Source organism: Conger conger, chromosome 17, assembly GCF_963514075.1.
Source record: "Conger conger chromosome 17, fConCon1.1, whole genome shotgun sequence".
Classification (NCBI taxonomy): domain Eukaryota; kingdom Metazoa; phylum Chordata; class Actinopteri; order Anguilliformes; family Congridae; genus Conger; species Conger conger.
The window spans coordinates 39,484,447-39,509,683 of NC_083776.1; the positions used below are offsets into that span (position 1 = coordinate 39,484,447).

General features: G+C 41.6%; 1 protein-coding gene across 1 annotated transcript in view; it reads left to right on the forward strand.

Annotated features, from left to right (window-relative positions):
* Positions 1–24,801, forward strand: part of LOC133116330 (low-density lipoprotein receptor-related protein 1B-like) — a 447,656-nt gene extending 422,855 nt beyond the window's left edge. The window contains exons 85-92 of the mRNA XM_061225770.1: positions 2,525–2,699; positions 4,040–4,144; positions 6,236–6,349; positions 7,915–7,991; positions 11,378–11,468; positions 11,582–11,732; positions 22,050–22,124; positions 23,837–24,801. Of these exons, the coding sequence (XP_061081754.1) occupies positions 2,525–2,699; positions 4,040–4,144; positions 6,236–6,349; positions 7,915–7,991; positions 11,378–11,468; positions 11,582–11,732; positions 22,050–22,124; positions 23,837–23,974 (926 nt within the window). The 3' untranslated portion in view covers positions 23,975–24,801. The remainder of the gene's footprint in view (positions 1–2,524; positions 2,700–4,039; positions 4,145–6,235; positions 6,350–7,914; positions 7,992–11,377; positions 11,469–11,581; positions 11,733–22,049; positions 22,125–23,836) is intronic.
* Positions 24,802–25,237: the final 436 nt, after the last annotated feature.

The window sequence follows — 25,237 nt, forward strand, 5'->3', positions numbered from 1 at the left end:
TGACATTCAGACACACATTTAGCTGTTTGTTGCTTTCCTCAAGGTTGAGTTAGGGATGATTTTTTGACATTTCTTAAAATATTTTTCCCTAATATTGTCATATTTTTGGCATTTTAGACGGAAGTGCACCTCCGTTTCAACCTCATAGTACAGTGACCGAATATTCTCGGTTCTTTTGGTAGCCAGGAATTTTTATGCCTAGGTTGTGGTCACATAATTTGTACTTGGTAAGGACTCGTCTCGTCTCGACTCGACTCGTGCTTCATATAGACAGTTATAAGATATTCAGCTATTTGTATTCTGGTTTTAGGGCCAGGTAGCAATGAACTGACTGAGTAGACCCCATACTTTCATTCCTTTCAGTGAATTGACTGCTGGACCAAAGTTGCTTGAGGCACTCATTGTCAGCCCCAGGCTTTTTTTCTTCATTACTTTACGGTTTAGCACCAGGTCATCTGCACTAAGGAGGAATTGAACTTCCATCTTGCTTCGTGTCAGACCAGGGGCAGCATATTGTTCCAATAACACTGCTAACTCATTTATATAGATGTTAGAGTAGGGAACAAGCTACATCCCTGCCTCCCACCTCACCCTTGAGTGAAGTGATCAGTCTTTCAATTCCCAAATTTTCCTCAGCATTTATTATTTGCATACATTGATTTAATTATGCCATTTACACTCACTGAGAACTTTAGGAACACATGTACACCTACTTATTTATGTGATTATCTAATCAGCCAATTGTGTGGCTGCAGTGCAATGCATAAAATCATGCAGATACGGGTCAGGCGCTTCAGTTAATGTTCACATCAACCATCAAGTTGGGGAAAAAATGTGATCTAAGTGACTTGATTTTTGAATGATTGTTGGTACCGGACAGAGTGGTTTGAGAAACTGCTGATCTCCTGGGATTGTCACACACAACATTCTAGAGTTTGCAGAGAATGTGGCGAAAAAACAAAAAAACAGCAGTTCTGCGGGTAGAATAAGAGAGGTCCGAGGAGAATAGCCAGTCTGGTCAAAGCTGACAGGAAGGTGTCATGGTTCTTGGCTTGACTTGAATGGTTTTCCAGGCACTACCTTTTTGCCATTGTCACATTCCTGCCTATTTTGGTCATTTCACTTGGGCAATGAATGGTGATTAGGTAATCTATGCCCTCGTGCAGACGACTGATTCCCAGTTTTTGTTAGTATAGCGTGGTGTTTCGTTTTGTCACTTTCTAAACACATTTGTTTTAGTGATTGTCGGTCTTTGGATATACAGCACAAGTCGTAATTCGCCACTGTCTGTACTAGAGACCTCTACGCACACCCTATGGGTTGGGGATCTACGTCAGAGATTCCCTTGGCGGATTATCTAGTCAGGTTACTTTTGCATAAGCCTTTTAGGCCAAGGTACTTATGCTTTTCGTTCCTGTCTTAGTGCCTGTTTGTTTATACGTATTACCCTAAGGATATATACTCGAGTGTGGAGTTACACTAAGGATATATACGTGAGTGTGGAGTTACACTCAGGATATATACGCCAGTGTGGAGTTACACTAAGGATATATACGCCAGTGTGGAGTTACACTATGGATATATACGCGAGTGTGGAGTTACACTCAGGATATATACGCCAGTGTGGAGTTACACTAAGGATATATACGCAAGTGTGGAGTTACACTAAGGATATATATGCCAGTGTGGAGTTACACTAAGGATATATACGCGAGTGTGGAGTTACACTAAGGATATATACACCAGTGTGGAGTTACACTAAGGATATATATGCCAGTGTGGAGTTACACTAAGGATATATACGCCAGTGTGGAGTTACACTAAGGATATATACGCCAGTGTGGAGTTACACTAAGGATATATATGCCAGTGTGGAGTTACACTAAGGATATATACGCCAGTGTGGAGTTACACTAAGGATATATACGAGTGTGGAGTTACACTAAGGATATATACGAGTGTGGAGTTACACTAAGGATATATATGCCAGTGTGGAGTTACACTAAGGATATATACGCAAGTTACCGTTTCTGCCAGTAAGATGGTATGAAGCTCCGATGGCCCTGAGTTCTATATTGGGGATCTTCGTGGCTGTTTGTGTATTTTTGAATAAATGTATTTTCGTTGTTTGTGCGAGATGAAATGCTTGGTCGTGGGAAGTGTGTAGAACCCAACTCGGTTGCATTTGGACCTCTGACCCCGCTCCCTTACAGAAGGTGACAGTAATGCAAATAACCACGCATTACAACAGTGGTATGCAGAAGAGAATCTCTGAACACACAAATAACAAGACCAATAAGTAAAAAAAATAAGTCTAATGAATCCAGAGTGCTCCATGAGTGTACTTTACCCCCTACACCACTTGAGAATCTTATAATAACCTTTTTGCCAAATCAAATCAAATGCCTTTTTAAAATCAATAAAGCATGCAAAACAATGTATTTTATGAGGATTGATTAGGGTGGGTAGGGTATAAATACGACACCTCTCTCTCTCTTCTCTTTTCATCTTCCTTCCATGGTAGATATCTGCCATCACTACTGTGTGAACTCACAGGCCTGCACCATGTCCAGCAGCGGCCATGTGGAGTGTGTGTGTCCTGTGAGGTATGAGGGGCCCAAATGCCAGGTGGATCGGTGTGGAAGGTGCCATGGGGCGCCCTGCATCATCCACCAGGAGAGCGGCAGTGTTAGCTGCAAGTGAGTGTCTGTCTTTCCCTCTCCCCTTCCTGTCCCTGCTCTGCTCACAGGAAATAACTTGTCTCAGTAAAACCACTGCCCTCCTATGCCACACAGGTGATGAAGAAAATAATTCAGGAACTTTGACTAGTTATTTGTATGAACCAAGAAGAGGGATTCTCCCCATTTAGTATGCTCAGGTGGAGAAAGCTGATGATTCAGATGATGACATTATGGGACATCCAGCACAATCGTGAGCTTGCTAGGATCGCATAAAACAGGGGGGTCAGTTGAAGTACCTGGCTCACATACAGCTTTAATGTAACTGGCTCACATACAGCTTTAATGTAACTGGCTCACATACAGCTTTAATGTACCTGGCTCACATACAGCTTTAATGTAACTGGCTCACATACAGCTTTAATGTAACTGGCTCACATACAGCTTTAATGTAACTGGCTCACATACAGCTTTAATGTAACTGGCTCACATACAGCTTTAATGTAACTGGCTCACATACAGCTTTAATGTACCTGGCTCACATACAGCTTTAATGTAACTGGCTCACATATGGATTTAATGTCAGTTTTGACATATGATCGTTACCTTTTCCTTGTCCTGAATGGCAGCATGCTCATCACTGTCTTCTCCGTTTTGTGTACAAATATGATTGGTATGACATTACACTTCAGTTTTGTTCTCTCAGGACATCCTGTAACTTCTGCTTTTAGGTTTCGTTCAAAGCATATAGGCTTGAAATTATCCTCGCAAACAACGAATGGGAATGTTTTTACAGTGTGACCTGTGCCTATCTAACCCTGGCTTTGGCATGCAAAAGTCATTTTTATTCTTTGTTATTCCGCTTATTATTATGACAGCCACACACCTTGCACTCCACCATTTCACCAAGCATTCGGCAATATGCCACTGAAGTGTTATTTCCGCTCACTGACGTGTTACGGGACTGGCATAGTGACTTACTTAGCTTATGAGAATGGAAACAATTATTTTTATGATATATTGACCAGATGTAGGCATATGCTCTTTTAACAGCAGATATGGAGCAGTTTGATCACAATAGAAAGATGTTTGATGCTGGTATACTTAATATGAATAAATAAATATTAAATACTTTATATTTTATACCAGACGTGCTGCACAGGTATAAATGCTCTGCCTGTTTGCAAGTGCCACATGCAACACAAAATACTCAACCTATGAACAACACAGAAGCATAAAACCTTTACGCAGCATGTAGTTTGCAGTTATGGTCTGAGGAATAAGTGTTGTATTGTCATACTAGTTGATCTGGCATACGTTTCTCCTGGCTCATAGGCCTGTTTGCACTGCTCTCTCCACAGCTGCACTAACGGCAGGATCGCCTCCAGCTGTCAGCTGTGTGACGGCTACTGCTACAACGGCGGCACCTGCCACCTCGACTCCGAGACCAACCTGCCTTTCTGCCAGTGCGTACCTATGTTTGGTTGCATTTGGCGTGTGAAATCCAACTATGCTAGCTTGACCAGCTTGAAAGTTAAAGCTGGTCAGGCTGGTCAGAAGTGGTTCTAGCTGGGTATGATCTGCTCAACCAGCTAGTGCTGGTAGCTTGAGCTGGTCAAACCATGTCCAGCTGGGAGCTGGTCTGAACTGGTCAACCTGCTCCCAGCTGTTACAAGACTTAGCTTGAACTGTTATGTCAGCATAGTAATGTGGTGAGTAGTAGTGGCAGCGATGTAACAGGAGGAATGTGCTCTCTCTCCAGGATGGACAGAGCTGTCGATCAGTATTCCATACCAGCACCCACAGACTCACCAAAGCAAATGAAAGGCCCGCATTTAGAGCCATAATGTCCCAGCCTGTATCATTTAATTTAGTTAGAAAATGTAGTTTAAATTGAACAGCACTGGAAATGATGGGCATTTCTGTCATTGTGCAGCGTGTTGTTCTGATGGATGACAACAGGATGCAGGTCAGCCAGTGTAATCCCAGGATTTTTCAGATGTTACTCGCAGAGAACCAGCTTGAAAAGTGAAAAAAGTGCTTAAAAATGTGTCTATAACCACACGTTACTCACACAATTTAAAAATTCTAATCAATGTGCAGCTCCTTTGGATTTTACAAATCAAAAAACTATATTCTGGAAAAGAATACCTCAAAATGACCTGCTGTTCTACTAGGAATTATCTTAATAAACTGAATATTTAATATTTTAGAAATCACTGGAGGGGATAAAAATTTAGTGCTAGGCACTTTTTCTCAAGGTGACTCAGTGGTTCTGATTGTATCCAGAAGGTTCTGCAACAAGCTGTAGTGCTATCTGTCATTACTGTGTCAGTGTAAGGACCTATTGAAATCCTCGTCTGAGATATCTTCTTTTCTAGTCTTCCTGGCCAGACAAAGGTGTTGCTTGATATCTTTACATTTGTTTAACTACTGATGTCGTTCAATGTTGAGATCGCTGCAGCTATCATCAAACATCTAACATCTGTGAAAAGGAAAGTTTATGGTCCAGTGACAAAAGGTGACAGAACATTGCTATGGCCGATGGCGTGCAATGGACGTCGCTGGTCAGAGCGATGTTTGGTTTATACTCTGGGCGACTGGAGTGTGTTTATACTGTTGCCTAGGGACAACGACCACAGTTTACATCAGGTGACAATAGATTGTTCATGATTGTTCTGTGATTTCAGTCGAGCGACACACTTTCGCTGGACTATAAATTAGCCTCCATATGAAATATGAAATATTGATTCATGACTATCGGTGGAGGTCCCTGCCAGTGTGTCCTATTATATTTGGATTGTCATTATGTAGAAAAGGCACTTGTTTGGCTCAGTGTGTCTTAAACATTCAAGTTGTGAATTTCAGTGTCCAGATACTGCTCCAAAATTCACTTTCACAAAAGACAAGACATGAATCCAAGCTTCCCAGTGATGCAGAACAACTTTTACATCACAATCTCAGAATTTGTAGACTTGTCGTTTTTGTTCTCCACTGGATCTTCTACAGCTAGAGATACATTTTTTTATAAAGAATCTCTTATTGATTGTAAAGTATTTCTGTCATTCACAGATGTAAACATGTGAATAACCAATGTATTATTTGTATATTCTATGAGAATCCATTTTGTTGACATGCTTATCGATGGTTTGGGGTTTTATGTCCAGAGACTGTAGGAGTGCACTGTCCATCCTGACCATCCTTCCAGAGATGATGTTCCAACTGAGAACTTCAGCTGATCAACACAGAATATGTTTGGTGCTGTTTATAATTTTTCCAGTGCAGTCCGTATGTAATTTTTCCAGTGCAGTCCATATGTATTTGGACAGTGACACATCTTTTGTTGTTTTGGCTTTGTCCTTCTGCACATAAGTGCGGTCAGGTGACAGGTGATAGTCTGCACTTTAACCTCATATTCATCGTTTTCATTTCCAATCAAAAGTGCTGGAGTGCAGAGCCAAAACAATGGAAATTGTACCACTGTCCAAATACTTACGGACACACTGTATTTGTATTATTGTTTTATTTAAACTCCTGATGACATGACATTTCCGCAGCTGCACTGCCGGGTTCAAAAACCAGCGCTGTGACGAGCGAGCCAACCCCTGCAGTTACTACTGTCAGAATGAGGGGATGTGCATGCTGACTGCCCTTAACAAACCCCGCTGCAAGTAGGTTGCACACTTTTACCCCCCACACATACCCCCAAGCAGAAAGCCCTGAAGTCACCCCCACCCATCCCAACAGCATCCTGCCAGCATCGTTCACGCACAGCCCGCCTGCACATCAGCTCTGACGTCACTTCCTGCTCCTGTGACGCGCTGCAGCATTGCATTCTGGGTCATGTCCACTTTGGTCATGATTTGATGTGTGTGGGAATTGTGTTTGTGCATACACATGGGTGTGTCTGCATGTGTGTGTGTGTGTGTGTGCGTACATGTGCATGCCTGTGGGTGTGTATGTACGTGTGTGCGTGTGTGTGCGTGTGTGTGTGTGTGTGCGTGTGTGTGCGTGTGCGTGCGTGTGCGTACATGTGCATGCCTGTATGTGTGTGTGTGTATGTGTATGTGTGTGTGTGTGTGTGTGTGTGTGTGCGTGTGTGTGTGCGTGTGTGTGCGGACATGCGCATGCCTGTGTGTGTGTATGTACGTGTGTGTGCACGTCCACGCATAAATATGGGTGTGTGCATGTGTGTCTGTGTACATGTGTGTCTGCATACATTTGCATGCATATGGGTATGTGTGTGTGTGTGTGTGTATGTGCATGCATGTGGGTGTGTACATAGAAACATATTAAATTATGTTAAACAGTTAAACAGTAACATGTTACTATTAAACAGTAACAGTTTCATTTGGAAAATTGCTCAACATTTATCCACTAAACTTTTCTAGACAAATTAAACAAAATGGTGTTTCTAAGACTGAATGATCAGCACAGTCACAGTAGCCCAGCACAACCCAGCTGCACAAGGATTTTCTGTACACTCATCCTTTGTTCCAGTTGTTCACAAACATTTGCACCCAAATGTATGTGCCTGTGTGTTTGTGTGTGTGTGTGTGTGTGTGTGTTTGTGCACGCGTCTGTGCATATGGGTGCGTAGTTACTTTCCAGAACATAGTCATGAGTGTTTTGTAAAGTATTCCGAATGAAAAGCATGGTGTTGTATTGCCTTATCAGCAGATTATATTTTATTTTTATTTTATCAAAGGTAATGTACAGGTGTGTTCTCTGCCAAGCCATCTTATTATTGTTTGTTTACATTTGTGATTATCATTGCAGGAATGGCTGTCACCTCCTTCTAGAGAAATAATTCATTGACTGCATCTGCTACCTGCTCATGAACTTAGACTTGATTAAATGTTGCTGACAGTTGACTTAATGTAATGTAATTTATTTTCATCGTCATCTAGTTGCTCTTGATTATTTATGCTCCAGTGGCACGTAGGCCCTCTGTAAGCAGTGCTGTGAGTGGGCTTATTCATCAGCCCCTGGATCACTTCCAGAAGTGCTTTAGATATGAGGGCCTGTCCCTGTAAGTGTCATCACTCACCTTCCAGGCAGCTCCCAATCTCACCCCGCAGTGCTGCTGGATTAAGGCCTCCTCCTCAGCTCCTGCCACTTCCTCCCCTGCTCCTGCCACCTCCTTCTCAGCTCCTGCTCCTTACGTACTGCTCTCTCCAGGGTGTGGGGCAGTGGGCCATCTTTAATTCTGCCTCATTGATTGGTTCCTTTTCAGGTGTTCGGCCAACTGGTCAGGTACGCAGTGTGAGAGGCCCGCCCCCAAGAGCAGCCGGTCCGACAGTGGCAACGGAAGTGAGTCCCTGATCTGCACACCTTATACACCCACCTACCTGCACACCTTATACACCCCACCTACCTGTACACCTTATACACCCCACCTACCTGTACACCTTATACACCCCACCTACCTCTCCACCTCCTACACCCACCTACCTCTACACCCTCTCCACCTCCTACACCCACCTACCTGTACACCCTCTCCACCTCCTACACCCACCTACCTCTACACCTTATACACCCCACCTACCTGCACACCTCCTACACCTTATACACCCACCTACCTGCACACCTTATACACCCCACCTACCTCTACACCTTCCCTCTCTACGTGCACCTGGCGGTCGAGCTGCACGTTCACGCCTGTTTTCCGTTCTGGTTCCTCAGTGGTGGAATGACTTGCCTACCACTGTCAGGACAGCAGAATCCCTCCCCCTATTTCGACGCAGACTCAAAACACACCTTTTCAAACTCTACCTTAGTCCTCCCTCCTGATTTCCCCCACCCCCCCCTTTCTGATACCCCTATCATTGTCTAAACCCAAAAAAAAAATTGCACTTATGATGACGACTATATGTTTAGAACAGCATTCCATGTGTAGTTTCCTAGTTCTGGATGTGATGCTTTGACTTGTGGTAGAACCTATGCACTTGTAAGTCGCTTTGGATTAAAAGCGTCTGCCAAATGACAAAAATGTAAAAAAATGTAAATGTATACACCCCACCTACCTGTACACCTCCTACACCCACCTGCCTCTACACCCTCTCCACCTCCTACACCCACCTACCTCTACACCCTCTCCACCTCCTACACCCACCTACCTCTACACCTTATACACCTCCTACACCCACCTACCTCTACACCCTCTCTACCTCCTACACCCACCTACCTCTACACCCTCTCCACCTCCTACACCTCCTACACCCAGCTACCTCTACAGAAACGTTTCCTGTAATAATATATCTGACATGATACACCCTACCTACCTCCTACACCTTATACACCCACCTACCTGCACACCTCCTACACCCCACCTACCTCTACACCCTCTCCACCTCCTACACCCCACCTACCTCTACACCCTCTCCACCTCCTACACCCCACCTACCTCTACACCCTCTCCACCTCCTACACCCACCTACCTCTACACCTCCTACACCCACCTACCTCTACACCCTCTCCACCTCCTACACCCCACCTACCTCTACACCCTCTCCACCTCCTACACCCACCTACCTCTACACCCTCTCCACCTCCTACACCCACCTACCTCTACACCCTCTCCACCTCCTACACCCACCTACCTGTACACCCTCTCTACCTCCTACACCCACCTACACCCACCTACCTCTACAGAAACGTTTCCTGTAATAATATATCTGACATGATACCAGGATGTAAAAAATATTTTATTTTCATTGAATGTCCCTTGTTCTTATAGTAGTTCTTATGAGGATAGCTGCCTTGAGGTAGACAGTGAATTTCTCTTTTCCAGATGATTTTTTAAAAATTGCTGTTGTAATGTGTGGTTATTTGCGTTACTGTCAGCTTTGACCAGTCTGGCCATTCTCCTCTGACGTCTCTCATTAACAAGGTGTTTCTGCCTGCAGAACTGCTATTCACTGGATTTTTTTTGTTTTGTGTCTGCCATCAACAATCATTCCACGGTCAAAGTCACTTAGCTCGCATTTTTTCCCCATTCTGATGGTTGATGTGAACATTAACTGAAGTTCCTGACCCATATCTACATGATTGTATGCATTGCACTGCTGCCACACAATTGGCTGATTAGATAATCACATGAATAAGTAGTTGTAATAAAGTACCTAATAAAGTGCTTGGTGAGTGTATATAATTGTGTGGGTGTGTGTGTGTGTGTGTGTGTGTGCATATGTACTGTCTGTGTTTGTGTGTGTGTGTGTGTGTGTGTGTGTGTTTGTCTGTACAGTATGTGTGTGTAAACAGGTGCATCGGAAAAAAAATTTGTATCGTGGAAAATTTCATATTTTTCCATCATTTAATTCAAAAAGTTAAACTTGAACATACTTTTCAGAAGGTCGTCATTTCTGTATCTTTTTTTTAATTTTTTTGTAATCTTCGAATATTTTGAGATACTGGATTTTTTATTTTCATGAGCTGTAAGCATCAAGATTAAAACAAAGAATGAAATATGTCACTTTATGTGTAATGAATCGGAAAAATATGAACTTTTCCACGATATTCACATTTTTTGAGATGCACCTGTATGTGCCATGCGTGCTTGTGTCTGTATTTATGTACGGTTTGTGTCTGTATATATTGTGTCTGTGTATTGTACGGTTTGTCTGTATATATTGTGTCTGTGTATATGTACAGTTTGTGTCTGTGTATATGTACGGTTTGTGTGTGTTTGTGTGTACGTGTGTGTGTGGGTGTGTATGTACCGTCTGTGTGTTTTTGTGTGTGTGTATGTATTATGTGTGCGTGTGTTTTTTTGTGTACAGATATACAGTCAGGTCCATAAATATTGGGACATCGACACAATTCTCATCTTTTTAGCTCTATACACCACCACATTTGAAATGTAACGAACAAGATGTGCTTTAACTGCAGACTTTCAGCTTTAATTTGAGGGTATTTACATCCATATTTACATACAATGGAACTGGTTCCCTTGTATTTATTGATGATGTGACTGCTGACAAAAGCAGCAGGATGAATTCTGAAGTGTTTCGGGCAATATTATCTGCTCATATTCAGCCAAATGCTTCAGAACTCATTGGACGGCGCTTCACAGTGCAGATGGACAATGACCCGAAGCATACTGCGAAAGCAACCAAAGAGTTTTTTAAGGCAAAGAAGTGGAATGTTATGCAATGGCCAAGTCAACCACCTGACCTGAATCCGATTGAACATGCATTTCACTTGCTGAAGACAAAACTGAAGGGAAAATGCCCCAAGAACAAGCAGGAACTGAAGACAGTTGCAGTAGAGGCCTGGCAGAGCATCACCAGGGATGAAACCCAGCGTCTGGTGATGTCTATGCGTTCCAGACTTCAGGCTGTAATTGACTGCAAAGGATTTGCAACCAAGTATCAAAAAGTCAAAGTTTGATTTATGATTGTTAGTTTGTCCCATTACTTTTGGTCCCTTAAAAAGTGGGAGGCACATATAGAAACTGCTGTAATTCCTACACCGTTCACCTGTAAATACCCTCAAATTAAATCTGAAAGTCTGCAGTTAAAGCACATCTTGTTCATTTCATTTCAAATCCATTGTGGTGGTGTATCGAGCCAAAAAGATGAGAATTGTGTCGATGTCCCAATATTTATGGACCTGACTGTATGTGTGTATTTGTGTATGTATGTACCGTGTGTTTCTGTGTGCTCTTGTGACCCTTGCCTTTCTCCTGTGTTCTGCAGGCAGCATAGCCATCATCGTCCCTCTCGTCTTACTGCTGACATTAATAACCACAGTGGTGGCAGGGGTCTTCATCTGTAGGAGACGACAAAGGTACAACACCATGTCATAAATTACAACTATCATACATAATGATTATCAACATACTGTAGCAACCTGGCTGTGCTCCCTCCCTTTTTTACGACCCAGCATACTCTCGTTTACAGGCACAAGAGAGTGAAGCGACAGCCCATGACCAATGGAGGAATAAATGTGGAGATTGGAAACCCCTCCTACAACATGTACGAGCTGGACCATGACAACCACACAGACGCTGGGAGCCTCCTGCAGCCACATTTTAGACTGGACCCACATAAGGTACAGAAATATACAGTACATACTTGCGTACAATACATACTTAACTCCTCTGTGTATGAGCACCATTGGCAATAGGAAATTATAAGGGCAAGAAAGTATCCAGATATTCAGTTAGTCATCATCAGACATACACCATACTGTATGAGTGTAGCATATCATGAGTTGTATTGTGCAGCACTATGTATGCAAGAGAATAGTTGAAATAATGCTGTGATTTTAATTGGTAATGTTTTTGATACTTATCTATGCATATGTACAGTACATACAAGAAAATGTGGCAGTGAGCCAGAAATGGCAATAGAAATAGGAAATCAGACTGAACATCTTTATTATGGAGTATTCATTTAAAATATAAATAAATACCATTTCTACTCTTATTTACTTATGTGCTCAGATTGCACTGATTATAATATATTATTATTATTATGAAGCTATTATTAATATTATTCAACCAAAAAACTACATTTGAAGTGAGAGATAATATCATCATGGTTGGCAAAAGCCGACAAAGACATGAAATACAACCCAAAAACTACTTTTAAAGAAGAGATAATGATTTGCAAAAGCCAAAAAAGACAGGCAATTCACAATAGCACCGAGACCATTATCTTGACCTATGCCCTGATAAGGCTTCCAACACACAATGCATTAATACCTGCTATGGGTACTGGACCTATGGTGGTCTATTTCAAACAAAATGTACCACTGGGCAGACTGCTGAGGATTCAATCAAATATTCTCATTGAATCAACAACCAAATAAATTATGTTCAGAGTAATGCAGGAGATGATTAATTTCTAGAAATCAATTAGGTAAGTATTTTGTACCAATTTTGTGACTTGTTACTTTCTAGTAATTCATGCTCTGTAAAATAAATTAAAAAAGGTAATCACTGCCAAATGAAATAATTACATAGTGTATATCTCACCTAATGGTAGCAGCCATGAAAATGCTCAGACAACTGTACAATCAGATCACAGTGGATGTTTTGTAGAATTTGTGATTTGATTGATTTTACTTTTAAATTGTGTTAGTTTCTATTTTAAAATGTATAGTTATATTTTGTTTTTGTTAACAGGGAACTCTTGGAAATGAGTCCTCCCTGTGTGAATAAAGAATACATTTCAATAATCTGACTAATCTATTGTCAGTTGCCATAGTAATTGTCTTTTTCCCCCCAGATTTTGTAAAGTATTTGAGTTCTTTAAAAGTGCTATATACAATTGTAAATATAATTGTGTGCTGCGCATTGCAATACAAAGCAGAGCTTTGTAGTGCAAAAGCACACACCTTAATATTCTCAGCCATACTTCATAATTTTATTTCTTTAATTTTCTTCCTTCAAAAGTTTGGCATGCTACTCCTCCCACAGCTTTGAGAAATCCCAGGCAAGATATATATCAAAACGACCGGAATACATGGGAATCGATGGGAAAGACTTTTCTCAATTCTGCGACATCCCGTTTTCTTACGAAATGCCCACGATTTTTGCCCATAGGAATGAATGAGAATTCGTAAAAAAAAATCTCACAAATTGATCAAACCCACCCCTCTTTGGAGCCACACCACTTCGTCATACTTTGTCGCAGATTAAGCGTGATTAAAGGGATTAAACGGGTCACAAGACTTTGACCTGTGTTGGTCCACTTTTTCATATCTTCTACGGTTTTTACAAAATCACAGTTTATGTTTTATGAAATTTTAGAGATTTTCAGATTTTATAATGGGTGTGTATTGCGTGGCTTTAGAGTGCGGTGACATCACCCACTCTAGCATTCAGCCCTTCAAAGTGTAGAGAAACTTGTCCTCTCTCATTCAATGTTACTTCCATTGAGATAGGACTCACGGTTTTTTAATAAATCGCCCAAAAGTGCAGAGAGTGCCGGATCCAGCTCTCATTGACTCCAATGTTATCTGAAGCGTCAACTGCCGCGTAAAGTAGGCACAATATGGTGATTTATAAACTGTCACCGCTCCTGCATTTTAAATCCTACAGACACATCTCATAGATCGGAATCACCATTGAAGTCTTGGGTCGCTCAAAATACAAAAATAAATTAGATCTGACTTGAAGATACATGGATTTGTTCGGCACCAGCGTCAGTTAGCTTCACCACTAGCATTCAGGCCGTAAGCAGTTAAACATTTACACAAAGTTGTACGCAGTTAAACATTTACACAAAGTTGTACACACAAACTGCCGCTACTCCTTCAATTTTCACAGTACCTTGACATATCATATATCAAACTGTTCATATTTTCCCTGTCACTCACATTCAAATATCTAAGAGATATGACGTATAGTTTTGGAAAGAGAAGCGTTTAAACCCGAGCATGTCAGAAAAAAAGTTAGTTCCTAGATCTCTAACAGACAGAGACTCTCACACACACAACATGCACGAGCCCCTGGTTGCTTGGCAACCAGCACACTCAGCTCACTCAACCGCCCATCCCCCCCCCCCCCCCCCCCCCCTCTCTCTCTCTCTCTCTCTCTCTCTCTCTCTCTGGTTACGAATCACCAGAGAAACACGTGCGCGCGTGCTGGTTGCCTTAGCAACGGCCCTGACACATAGCAGGCTGCGACATGCTTGTATGTTCAGCCGAGGCTAGCCCTAGCTTCGACCACAACATAAATATGAAGTCTAAAACTGACACAAATAAGCACAATACATGTAGTATCACTCATTTTAACCGCAGCATTCACAGCCTGTGACCGGAATAGAACCGGAAGTAGCCGAAGCTAGCGCTAGCCTTGGCTAGCTTCCCATGTTATCTGAGTGGTAAACTGCAGAGTAAAATAAATAAAATATGGCGATTTTTAAACTGCCACAACTCCTGCATTCTAAATCCTACCGACATATCTCATAGATCGATCTCGCCACTGAAGTCTCGGTTCACTCAAAATGATTTTTTTTTAAATGTGAGTTATAGTTTTCAAGATACAGCGATATGTTTGACGTTAGCTTTGGTGCTAGCTTTCGTTAGCTTCGTTGCGCTAGCTTGCGTTAGCTTCGTCGCGCTAGTTAACATTAGCTTCTGCGCTAGCTAGCTTAACTAACTAACTGACGGTCTGACTAACTGATTAACTAAGTGACTGTTACTAACTGACTAACTAACTAGTTAGCTGACTGGCTAACTAGCTAGCTGACTGGCTAACTAACTAACTAGCTAGTTAGCTGACTTACTGACAGACTAACTAGCTAGCTAGCTGACTGGCTAACTAGTTAGCTGACTGACTAACTAACTTCCTAACTAGCTGCCTGGCTAACTAACTAGCTGACTGGCTAACTAATTAGCTGATTGGCTAACTAACTAACTAGCTAGTTAGCTGACTAACTAACTAGTTAGCTGACTGGCTAACTAACTAACTAGTTAGCTGACTGGCTGACTAACTAACTAGCTAGCTGACTGGCTAACTAACTAACTAACTAGTTAGCTGACTTACTGACTGACTAACTAGCTAGCTAGCTGACTGGCTAACTAGTTAGCTGACTGACTAACTAACTAACTAGCTGACTGGCTAACTAGTTAGCTGACTGGCTAACTAACTAGCTAGTTAGCTGACTGACTAACTAACTAGCTAGCTGACTGACTCCATCCTGTCCACATTATATGAAAATACCGAGGTTTTTAACTGTTTTATTTCTATGTCCATGTCTTAATGGTTGTGCTAACTGTAACAGGAGGGTGGGTGTGGTTGAGCAACCCATACTTAGCCAGACAACGCCACCTTGGGAATTGTACCCTTATACTGCCCAGACCACCCTAGCAACCACCCAGAACACCCTAGCAACCGCCCAGAACACCTTAGCAACCGCCCAGAACACCCTAGCAACTGCCCAGAACATGTGTATAGATGAGGATGTCTATTTTTGTGAGGACCAAATTTTGTTTTAGATCTGTGTGTGTGTGTGTGTGTGTGTGTGTGTGTGTGTGTGTGTGTGGCCTATGAACTTATCATAAGGGCAAATACATACACACACACACACAAGTGTATAGATGAGGTTCTCCATTTTTGTGAGGACCAAATTGTGGGTTACATCTGTGTTTGTGTGAGGGATGGGCACCAGCAGCAGCACACTTCAAATTTCCCTGGAATTTTTTCTAGTTTTCTTGATTATTATAATTATGACGATCATCATTATAACACTATTATAGGATGGTATGATTTAGCAGTGCAACCAACATTAATATTTTGTGCGGGCTCACATAGACATTACACATATACTTTAAATCAGTTATGAAATAAAAGCACTCAGAACTGCACTAGTATTTATCTTTTGAAGATGAAGCCTTAAAGCAATAGTTCACCAAACAATTATCAGCTAATTTCTTGTCTCAAAAATAGTCTAATTCACATTCATATCTCCATACATACATACATTACCTTGCTCAATCACAAATGAATGGTGAAGATTGGAAAGCGTTTGGGCTGAAATGAGCCAATTTCATTAATATTGATTTTGATATTAAGACCAGTACAGAATCTGCTATGCAATATAGATTCATTTAGCCATTAGGAACTAAGAAAACAGCCATTTTTTCATTTTGGGGTGAAATATGAATTTACAGTCAGGTCCATAAATATTGAGACATCGACACAATTCTCATCTTTTTGGCTCTATACACCACCACAATGGAAACTCATTGGACGGCACTTCATAGCAACAGAGCTGACAGCAACAGATTCCAAATGCAAATAGCACACTTGAAATTAACTCTAGACCTTTTATCTGCTCCTTGGAAATGAGATAATGAGGGAATAACACACCTGGCCATGTAACAGCTGAGCAGCCAATTGTCCCATTACTTTTGGTCCCTTAAAAAGTGGGAGGCACATATAGAAACTGTTGTAATTCCTACACCTGATTTGGATGTAAATACCCTCAAATTAAAGCTGAAAGTCTGCAATTAAAGCACATCTTGTTTGTTTCATTTCAAATCCATTGTGGTGGTGTATAGAGCCAAAAAGATGAGAATTGTGTCGATGTCCCAATATTTATGGACCTGACTGTACTTTATTTAATGAGTGTACCCGTAATGATAGAGAAAGGACTCTAGCCTACATATGTGTTATTCAAGGCTAGATCATCAAATTAAGATATGGAGATGTATACTGACTGAAACACATGGATGTTGATATTCCTCTATGACTATATATTATTTTCAAATCATGAATGTGACGGTGATATATATTTGTTTTATTCTGCAGAGCATTAATTACTGGAAAGAAACAAGACTCATAAGTGGTACATTTTAAGTACATACAGCAACAAAATACTTACCTTGATTTCTAGAAATTAATCAACTCCTGCGTTCCTCTGAAAATAATCTATTTGGTTGTTGATTCAAAGAGTATATTTGATTGAATCCTCAGTAGCCTGCCCAGTGGTACATGTAGTTTGAAGTAGACCACCATAGTTACAGTACCCATAACAGGTATTAATGCTTTGTGTGTGTCGGAAGCCTTGTCACTGCATAGGTCAAGATAATGTTCTCGGTGCTTCTGTGAATTTCCTGCCTTTTTCGGCTTTTGATAACCATTATGACATTATTTGTCACTTTAAACATAGTTTTTGTGTTGAATTGCCAGACTTTTTTTACCGGCATAAACAGTGGTTGCCCTGTCCGATGATATCTTTTGTATTCAGAAAGTAAACGATTTCAAAATCTGCGTTTTACAATATTCCACTTGTGTTCTGAATCCATCCATCCATCCATCCATCATCACCCGCTTATCCGGAGTCGGGTCGCGGGGGCAGTAGGCAAAGCCGGGTATTCCAGGCGTCAATCTCCCCAGCAGCGCATTCTAGCTCCTCCTGGGGGATCCCGAGGCGTTCCCTGGCCAGGAGAGATATATAATCTCTCCAGCGGGCTCTGGGTCTCCCTCGGGGTCTCCGCCCAGTTGGACGAGCCCGGAAAACCTCCAAAGGGAGGCGCCCGGGAGGCATCCTGATCAGATGCCCGAACCACCTCAATTGGCTCCTTTCGACGCGAAGGAGCAGCGGCTCTACTCCGAGCTCCCTCCGGATGTCCGAGCTCCTCACCCTATCTCTAAGGCTGAGCCCGGCCACCCTACGGAGGAAGCTCATTTCGGCCGCTTGTATACGCGATCTCGTTCTTTCGGTCACTACCCAAAGCTTGTGACCATAGGTGAGGGTTGGAACATGGATCGACCAGTAAATCTTCACCACAACGGTCCGGTGCAACGCCCGCATTACTGCTGACGCTGCACCGATCCGCCTGTCGATCTCACGCTCCCTTCTACCCTCACTCGTGAACAAGACCCCGAGATACTTGAACTCCTTCACTTGGGGCAAAGACTTGTTCCCAACCCGGAGGGAGCAATCCACCGTTTTCCGGCAGAGAACCATGGCCTCGGACTTGGAGGTGCTGACTCTCATCCCGGCCGCTTCACACTCGGCTGCAAACCGCTCCAGTGCGTGCTGAAGGTCACGATCCGATGAAGCCAGCAGAACCACATCATCCGCAAAAAGCAGAGATGCGATTCTGAGGTCACCAAACTGGACACTCTCCTCACCTCGGCTGCGCCTTGAGATCCTGTCCATGAATACCACAAACAGGACCGGTGACAAGGGGCAACCTTGGCGGAGTCCAACACCCACTGGAAACGTGCTTGACTTTGTGCCGAGAATGCGGACACAGCTCTCACTTTGGTTATACAGGGACCTGATGGCTCGTAACAACGGCCCCGGTACCCCATACTCCCGCAGTACACCCCACAGGGTTCCCCGGGGGACACGGTCGAAAGCCTTCTCCAAGTCCACAAAGCACATGTGGACTGGATGGGCAAACTCCCATGACCCCGCCAGCAACCCTGCCAAGGTAAAGAGCTGGTCCACTGTTCCACGGCCAGGACGGAAGCCACATTGCTCCTCCTGGATCCGAGGTTCGACCGTCGGTCGGAGCCTCCTTTCCTGTGTTCTGAATAAACTCCGCTAATTTTGCCAGAATAACTTGAACTATTAATGACTAATATAATTTGTATTTGACCATTTACAGTTTTTTACAATCGTTTTCACACTTGTCTCAATACCATGTCCACTTCTTCAAAACTCTTCACACAGTGTGCTTTTGATACATGCATCTGAGCACATCAGTTAACCTTTGGTGCAAAATGCACTTCAACCACCAAAAAACTTCATATTTCACCCAAATGTGACTCATGTTGCCTTGCCGTGACTCATGCTATTAAAGAAGTTGCAAAGCGTTTTAACTCTCTGCTTCCCCATGAACTTTTGCACGCCTCTGATGAGGAGCAGTCCTTCTCCATAGCCTATGCATTGTCAGTTCAGTATGCAGACGACTTATCAGCATCCCCAGCCCAAATAATGTTGAACAGAAAGACCTGCAATTCGACTAATTGCACGCTGCTCTATCAAATCTTACACAAACTCTGTTTGCTTGTCCCCGTAGTAATGTGAGCCAACGTGCACGCAATCCAGATTAAATTGATGTGATACCACATCACATCACATCAGTTTCATTGTTGCTAATTAGGCTATTAATAAGCGGCTACATAGTTTAGCCTATGTGGATTGCAGAATATAGGCCTACGCATTTTAACAATACCTAATTGGCAAATGCTAGGAGACAATGTGTAAGTGTGACAATACAGATTTTGGAACGCGCTGGGATCAACTTTCTCATCCTTGTCAGTTCTGGAGGTGGTTTTTGACATCCGCTGTGAACGGTGTAGGCTACTGATAACCAGTGCATCTTCCCCTGTTACGGTCAGATGCTCGTAAAAGACAACAACTGTACCCCTACCAAAACAAACTTTGAACTAAAAATGGACACACAATAACCAATATTTGACTTTCAGGGCTGGAGTCAAGATCTAATTGTCAATTCACCAACAAACTGTTGTAGGGACTACAACTTCCACATTCCCACAGGAAAATTCCGCGACGTCCACCACGAATGACGTCTAACTTGGTTCAGCCAATCCCGTAATGGCGGGAGCAATAAACGGTCCCGTATAAGAACAAGACACGTTCTTGGGATCTCTCTTCTGTCTCTTCTGCCTCTTCTGCTTCTTCTCTTCGACGCACCCTTTGTGGCCATTGGCTTCAGCTCATCTGCTCCGAGACTCGGACAGAGGCTGAATGCTGCACAGCGCACTACCAGGCCTACGGACACACCCAGTTACCTCGCGGTAACTTCGTGGCCTACAGCGAGTGGAAACTGGTGTACGCGGAACGCTACATCAGTTTACCCCTGCAAAGCTCACCAAAGAACAACAGCAACGAACTTTTCCACCCGGAAAAGGGACCAACGAACATCCTTCCAACAACCGAGCGGACCAGACGACAACGCGCGACTAAGACGCCCCAGCCTGCGCATCTCTCCAGGACACACATTCACAGCACCATCGCGGCTGCTACAAGGACAGCACATCTTTTGGATCCAATGCGTATGGACTCAGTAACATTCAGTAACAAACATTCAGGCATAGCCAGTGTTTAGTTTAGTCTTAACTGTTTTTGTGAATCTGTGTTTTCAGTATTTACCATCCTACCATTGTAATGTGTTTGGTTAGCTACATATATATGTACGTGAATTGATTCACCGTCTTTTGCGCATATATAGAGTAAAACTAGTAGTCCCTTCTCACAGCTAACTCTAACTCATTACCACACCCAGAACTCTAGCTTACTCAAGCTAGCCACACACACACATACACGCCCTAACTTAACCTACTAAATTTCATTACTAACTTCCCGTTAGTTTATCTGTTCTGTGTTTTACGTTTGTTTAATAAATATATTTTATTAAACCCCGGTGTCCGTTTTGGAATCACATAGACATGAGAGCCGAGTTAAAGCAGTCTTTCGAAGAACTTCAGGTTATCGGTATGTTTAATCTTTAATATTGGTTATTTTAATTATTAATTAAAATACTAAATTTGTGGTTAGATATTTCTGATAATAGTAATTTTATGAGACTGATTACTATTTGCAGTTATACTGCTACACAACGTTTAACTGGCGCCCCGGTTTCGTAGAGAGTAAAATCCCTGCGTTATTTGGCGGCCCGTGCGAGGACCCTACATAATTTGGAGTCCTGTGCGAGGACCCCTACACTGTCATTACTTTATGCCTATGGACTTGGTATGATTAGCAATTTTGTGATAAACCACGCCCACTGCAAATTCATTGAATGTCATTTGTCCATATTTTGAAATTACCACAAGAAAAGTAATATCCCGATATACAGCAGGTATGTCAGATAAGCCAAAATACCACAATCTTTGGCAATAACTAAATTTGTTAGGAGAAGGATTAAAAGTGGGGGTTTTTTTAATGCAAATTCTGAAAAAATCCAATATGGCCAACACTATTCATGTGGCAAATGTGTTCCTTACGAGGCAAATTTTGTGACATATTTTGTGGCTTGGGAATGAGAAAATATGTGCACTACAGTCCCGCCAGGTGCTCAATCTCTGCCATAATTTAAGGAATTTAGGAGGTCATCTCTCTAAAAAGCCTACCATGTTTTCCGATCCTGAGCGATGCCAGAGCACGGTTATTTCAAGGGAAATGGCAGAAAAACGTGAATAAAATCAATCCGAACAAAATAGTGGGTTCCAGGAGCTACTTCATTCTTCATACCCTTCAACATTCAACAAGTACTCAGGTTCACCTAACAGATAGTGTGTGATGGAAATGTCACCTGCGTTTTGGAGATTTTTTTAACCTTATAATCATCTGCAGCACCTAAGTTATCAAGTTATGTTCATTGAGATTTGCACAAAAGCTAAGTGAAACACTGTTCTCAAATAATTGTTGGTTTCTCAAAGTTCTTGTCCATGATATTTCTTTTTACATTAATTGCCTATTAGAGGTACTAGCTCGTAAGTACATAACATCATGATCAGTTGGTTTCTCAGCATGTCCATCCAAATACTCCTATGCAACAGAGAAACTTCCCATACAGTTTGGCCCATGTTTTAGTTCATTATAAGTTATGTGCCTCCTTGTCAAATGAAATAAAAATCTATTTTCTTCCTCATTACTCTTATGCACCAGATGTTCCTGTTGCTTAAGCTCAGTCTCAAATATTTCCGTCACAAATCCATGCTGTAAATACTTTTCTCCTCTTTCTGTTATTTCCAATTCATGTTTATTGGTTTGCTAAAACCTACATGACTGCAATTTATGTATTTATGTATTATATAAATCAGCTTTAAATCAGGGTGAAATTGGAATTGCCCATAATAAATTCAAGTAAAAGAAGTTGTTAATATGGGATTCCCATGACACAGGGGCACTTCTTTTTCTTTTTTTGTTCCAGGGCTGGTGTGTTCAGTCTAGTGATGCCCGAAACCTGCAGACGCACCCCAACTCAAAGGAGATTATTCCAGGAAAGGTGAGGCCCACCCACACCCCTCCAGTGCGGCTTGCTCACACACTCCAGGTCAGGGGGTCTTTGCAGGTGCAGGTATGTTCTCGAAAGAGATGTTTTATAACTGGTCTGACGCCAACCCTACTAAGATACTGTAGCAGCCTCGAGGCAGAAACAGAATGTCCATGTCCCAGTATATAAATAATAATAGTTTCATTTCCCAATGCGCCCATTTATAAAGTTAGACTAGTAATCTTTTTTTCTACTGAATCAATCCTGAACCCTTCCAGACAGACTTTAAGCGTAGGCATTTTACAGTACAATTGTGTTACGATGTATTGTTCATCATAAAGACTCGCATTTATGTGACATGTAGCTCAGCTCTTTGGCTTGTTTCATCTGCTTTCTGTCAACTGAAAGACAAGCATCCCAGTATTTTTAAACTTGTTGAGAAAACTCTTCCGTCTGAGTCTTATAAGGCCATTCGGCCATTCATAGGACTGCAAAAAATCCCCACAAGAAAATAAGACTTTGATGAAGCTTGGTGACAGGAAGACTGGCATTATTATTAGTGCTCAAGCCTATGAATATGAAATGAAAAATAAAAGAAAAACCTCTGTTAGTATTCGGCTTTGTCAGTAATCTAGTCTGTCATAACCTGGTTAGATGATGAAATTCTTGTCAACAGATTTCAAGTTAGGTTATTATTTTTAGTGCAGAGGAAAAACACAAAGCCCTTTAGATTTAGAAAAACCTTTTAGCATGCACAAAACAAAAATTATACAATGAATCGATCCGGTCCATTGTCTCAATTGGTCAGTTTGCATTCCAGATGTGCCAATATCCATGATGTACACATGGCAAAATGGAATGTTCCCACATCTTTTAATATTACTCTGCCTTTGTAGATCACCGTTATCTACTTTGTAACCAAAATTAAGGTAATGGTATCATCATCTCGCCGCTAGTAGCCTCCCAAAGTAAAAATAAATAGTGATTTTAGTGTCCTTTGACACAAATCCTCTGGGATTTTGGAAGGCATAGGAATGATAAAAATACAACTAAGCCAACATCCTTGGATTGAAATTCCAGCTAGACCACCAAACCCTGTGAAGTAAATGATGACTCCAAACGACACTATGAGTTATTTCAATTTTTCAATTTCAATGGCAGTGTCCAGACGTCTACAACACTGTGTCAGCCTTGTGTGTCAGTGTCGTCAGGTGTAACGTAAACTAGCAAGCTAGCAAGCTAACGTTAGTGCAGTGAGGATACATTATTGCTAGCTAACATTGCTTAGCAACCAATAAACTACTGTTCAGCAGAATACATTTCCCATAAAACATTTTTCCATTAAAAATACATTCATTTAATGTTTGTCTTGTCTTTCTTTTGTGAAATGCGAGATGAATATGGTAACCCTTATATAAAAGCGTTATCAAACTCAAACCTGTGGTATATTGTGGATATTGGCACAGCTAGGGGGTGTACCAGCACTCACGTGTCTAAACACCCTGCTGGCTGTGCCAATATATCCACAATATACCAAGGGTTCTCATTCCATAATGCTTAAACATGACATGATTGGTGCAAAACAACTACCATGACCAATCATTGCTCATGTTATTGGTTTTATGCATTCTACAAGGTTTTGCATGTGCTACAGGTCTTTGTAAATCAGGTGCAAAGTGATTATATTTTGTTCTAATTGAACTGGATTTTTTTTGCCGTTGCAGCCCATGAACTACTCTAATCCAGTGTACAGGATGTATCACGATGGGCAGAACTGTGGAAAACCGATGGTGAATATCGCAGAGAGGAGAGAGCTGCTCCCAAAGAAACTGGAGGTCTTGATCCAGGAAACGGCCGCATAGCCTGAAACTTCATGCCTCCTTTTTTATGAGCTGTATAAATGTACAAAAGGGAAAATACATTTCTATGTCCTATCAGGTTCTGATATCACTGACTTGTTTGTTTGCTATAAATATTACCTCTTTGTTTCACTCATGTGCTGAGAATTACTGACAGTAAAGCGCTGCTGATTCACAGATGACCTTATACACCTATATCAATAACATGGGCTGAAGTGAAAAATCATTTTTGTTTTCCAGTAGTGTAGTTCTTCCAATTACTAAATGTATTTTGTTTTTCTATTTCTAAGATTAACTGCCAGTTATGTCTGTTTTTACTTGACTGTATTCTGCTCATGTGTGACATACACGTACTTACATACACATAATTGTCCATGCTCATCATTTTCTGTTGTTTTTCTATCACCATTTTGTCAGGCTTATTCTTATTTTAATGCTGTTATGCTTTGTTTGTTTCAGAATACAAGTTTTTCAGAAAAAATACTCATGTGCCATTTATTGTACCAAACTGTGCCAATGTATTATTCATAACTGCTTATTCACTTTAATTGAGATTTGACACCAGATTTTTCTCTAATTGCAATTATTTAAAAATAATTAATGTACTGTATATTCCATACATTCTAGTGTTGAAATAAAAAATGAAATGTTCCATGTCCTACAGGTAATACACAAATAACAAATAATGCATATCAAATAATGCATCGGTGACATGCATCTATTACAACTTTACAATGTACGCACTGATTTATTTAACATTTTGGTAGATTCACATCCACATTTGGAGACACACAAAAAGTATTGCAATTTTATAAATCATGTTAAGTTTAGCTGCTTGTATTTTCAATAAATGTAGTTTTATACAAAATGTGTGAAATTAAATGTTACAAACAAATGGTAAACATGTTGTCCCCCGCAATTGATGCACTGAAGCCACTTCGCCACCATTTCTTTGGGTGGGAGTTACTTGACACCTGACATTGGTGGTATGAATACAGTTAAGCTAAGCTTTATCTAACTCGGAGTAGTTAGATGAAGTTGCACGTTTTCTCTATGTGATCAGAAAGAGCAGAAAGGATATTTATCAAGATTTGCATGCTGGAATGGCCACACAATGCTAGACTCCTATGACTAGATAGTTATACTGCATCAGCAAGGTCTTTTGGCAGACAGGGGTTTCCAGATGTTCTGTCCAAGCTGTGTCGAAGAAGCACAAAGAAATGGGCAATGTTAAGAACTGTATACGCAGTGGTCGCCCAAGGAAAC